The sequence below is a fragment of the Atta cephalotes genome (genome assembly GCF_000143395.1).
Source record: "Atta cephalotes unplaced genomic scaffold scaffold00005, whole genome shotgun sequence".
In the NCBI taxonomy this organism is placed as follows: Eukaryota; Metazoa; Arthropoda; class Insecta; order Hymenoptera; family Formicidae; genus Atta; species Atta cephalotes.
Window position 1 is genome coordinate 3,808,411 of NW_012130069.1, and position 3,244 is coordinate 3,811,654.

General features: G+C 28.1%; 1 protein-coding gene across 1 annotated transcript in view; it reads left to right on the plus strand.

Annotated features, from left to right (window-relative positions):
- The first annotated feature begins 712 nt into the window (after nt 1-712).
- The window catches only part of LOC105626591, a 7,672-nt gene continuing 5,140 nt past the window's right edge, over nt 713-3,244 (plus strand). The window contains exons 1-3 of the mRNA XM_012207885.1: nt 713-1,006; nt 1,587-1,752; nt 2,741-2,949. Coding sequence (XP_012063275.1) covers nt 713-1,006; nt 1,587-1,752; nt 2,741-2,949 — 669 coding nt within the window. The remainder of the gene's footprint in view (nt 1,007-1,586; nt 1,753-2,740; nt 2,950-3,244) is intronic.

The window sequence follows — 3,244 nt, forward strand, 5'->3', positions numbered from 1 at the left end:
GCAGCAATTTGTATTTTACCAATATTGACATCGTCAATGGATGTGCGATATATATTGATACCTTGTATTTGCATTTAATTAATAACAAGTATTAGTTTGACATCGAAGGTACATTTTCATCTTTTTGTATTTATATGATGGTAATATAGAATAAAGCTTATGTGCGTGAATGTCCAAAATGAACTCAGTCTAAGAAGTGTTGATTAATACTCTTCTAAAATTATCAATATTTAATGAAATTATTGTCAATATACTTTGCTATTAAGGATAAAATAGTATATATGAAAAGTATATACGTTTTTATAATTAATTAATAATATATTGATGCAAATTTAACGCTTGAGTTAAATATTACTTTTCAAATTAAATATTAAAAGATGGTTTCATTTTAACGATCTTTTTAAAAATTTATATATTATGTACATATACATTTTTATTGCTTGATGTATATTTTATATGCATAATATAGACATATATAAATAATACATGTAAAAATTTGTTTAAAAGATTTTTACATCAATTTTTTAACAATTAAAAATTAAAGATGTTTGAAGTGTCAAATATTTCTATTACTAATGTTATTAATTAATTAAAAAATTTATGTACTGTATAATTCTATAATTCTTATGTTAGAAATAATTATGAAACGGTTTCTGTTTAATTAATTGGTGGTAAATAAATACAGAATTTTATTTCGGCAATTGGGAATCAAATGGCTACTACGTATACAAAAGTATTCGAGGAGCTCACGAGTCATCTTAACTTCACCATGAATATTGTCTCACAAAAGCTCGAATACGGAATGCGGAATCGACAAACTCTCATCTGGTCTGGAGTGATGGGAGAGATCGTATATAATCGCGCGGATTTCGCAGTCGCCGACATGGCATTGACGAGTTTTCGAATTTGTTTTGTCGATTTCACGCTGCCCTTGATCATATCTAAAATCAATCTGTATTTCAAGGAACCGGGAATATGTGGCATCAAGTGGATCGGCTACTTTCAGGTAATATCATTTATTAACATTCAAATTATTAGTTTAGCTTTTTATCTCGTTGTAATCACCTCGAAAATAATAGGTGAGATTTGCCTAAGGCGTACTACTCACTTTAAATCGTACTTCATCAATTTTTTTTTTATTACTCCGGATAAACAATGTCTGATATTAAATAAAAATATATGATAAATGAGCAATGAGAAGTAATTATAGATAAAAAATTTCTGATAAGTAAAAAATACTGATAAGTACAAAACTAATTGCTTAAATTACTTTTTACATGTTGTAAGAAAGATTAATAAATTAATTTATTATTATTATATAAATTAATTAATTAATTTGATTTTAACAATATGTTCTGCATGTATATAATAGCAAAGTCTTAGCTTACTAACTTAAATATCAATTAAGCAATTTCTAAATTACAATAATTTCTAACTTGCGTACAAATTAAGTATAAAATAAAAAGTACAACATAAAATATCTTGATATAATTTTGGCAATTGTCGTCAATGTATCGAAACAGCTTATTTTTAAATCGAGCTTGATAAACTTGAATTAATCTTTTATACTCGTATAATCGCAACAGACCTTCAGTTCGCGCACTTGGGTTACAATTATCATATTGATAACGACCACACCATTACTCTTATTCTTCATGAAAATATGTCGCGATCAATCACGAAGCATCGTGGATCTGATCTCTGAGAATTTCATCTGCATTTGGGGTATCTTTTGCCAGCAGGCGCTTATAGGTATTAATATAAAGTTTACAATACTTTTAAAGCAATTAACTTAAATATTTGGTCATAAAATATTCATAAAATATGTCACGACTGCTTCATTTTTTATAAAGAGAATAAGATAATTTAAATTTTAATTAAGTTAAGAGTTAAGGGTAACTCCGGTATATATGTCGCATCTATCAAAAACTTAATTTATTAAACAATATAATATATTATAAAACCGTATATGTGTGATAACACAAACTATAGAAATCAAAGCCGGTCTACTTAAAATAAGACGTAAAATAACTTATAAAATGCGTTTATAAAGTTTTATTAAGGAATAAGAATGATAAATATGTATAAGAAGTAATAAATAATAATTACAATCTTCCTACATTATAAGTGTTATGACATGAGGTACATATTTCATGTAATGCGTTTATTGCATTTAGTGCACTGAATTCAATCTGCACATTTTGTATACTTTGAGCATAAATCCCGCTTGCTAAAAATGCTATACATTCCAAACAAGTGAGATAATTAACATAACAAACTAAAAGAGCAAAGAATAAAAGAGTAAAGAAACTTGTATTTTGTTATTATTATTAGAACATGCTTTACTATTCCTCTATACTCATCTATCATGAAATAATCACTAAGTCTTTGCACGTCCTACAGTAATCATTTTATGTAGATCATAATTTATGATGATGCTACTTAACACAGTGACAAATATCGATTCAACTCATAATAATTTCATTAATATTAATAGTAAGAAACTGAAATCATAACACAATACTAATATAACATAAAGGCATGTAACAAAGTAGTTGCGGGAAAATTACTCCCTTTCTTCTAGTTTTTCTAATTTCTGCAGCATAAATCCCAGCGCGGCGTATTTGCCGAAGTTACCCTAAATTTGATATTCTATTTTCTTTTGATTTGATATTCTAATTCTATTTTCTTCTTTTTTAAAAGTTATTGGAGCTGTAATTAAACTTATTTATTTCTTCAGAGTTTCCAAAAAGTTCATCACTGCGTGTCGCGTATTTCACGATAATTTTGACGGCGGTGCTAATAATGGCTCACTATTCAGCGGCATTAATTTGCTTCCTGACGGCATGTACTCATGTTCTACCTTTTCAAACGCTAGACGAATTCATTGACGATGGTACCTATAAATTAATCGTAATACGCAATAGTGCCGACTATGACATAGTCACTGTAAGTTCATTCAGCGATCAAAGAGTGATTTTCCACTTTTAGCTCGTACTTTTTGAACGATCAAAATTATATCAGATCGTTGCATTCAGTAACATGGAATTATGGTATTTAATATCTAATCATGGTTTTATTAATATTGACATATATATATATATATATATGTCAATGTGTGTATGTGTGTGTGTGTGTGTGTGTGTGTGTGTGTGTGTGTGTGTGTGTGTGTGTGTGTGTGTGTGTGTGTGTGTGTGTGTGTGTGTGTGTGTGTAGTAGTAGTAGTATATAGTATATATATATA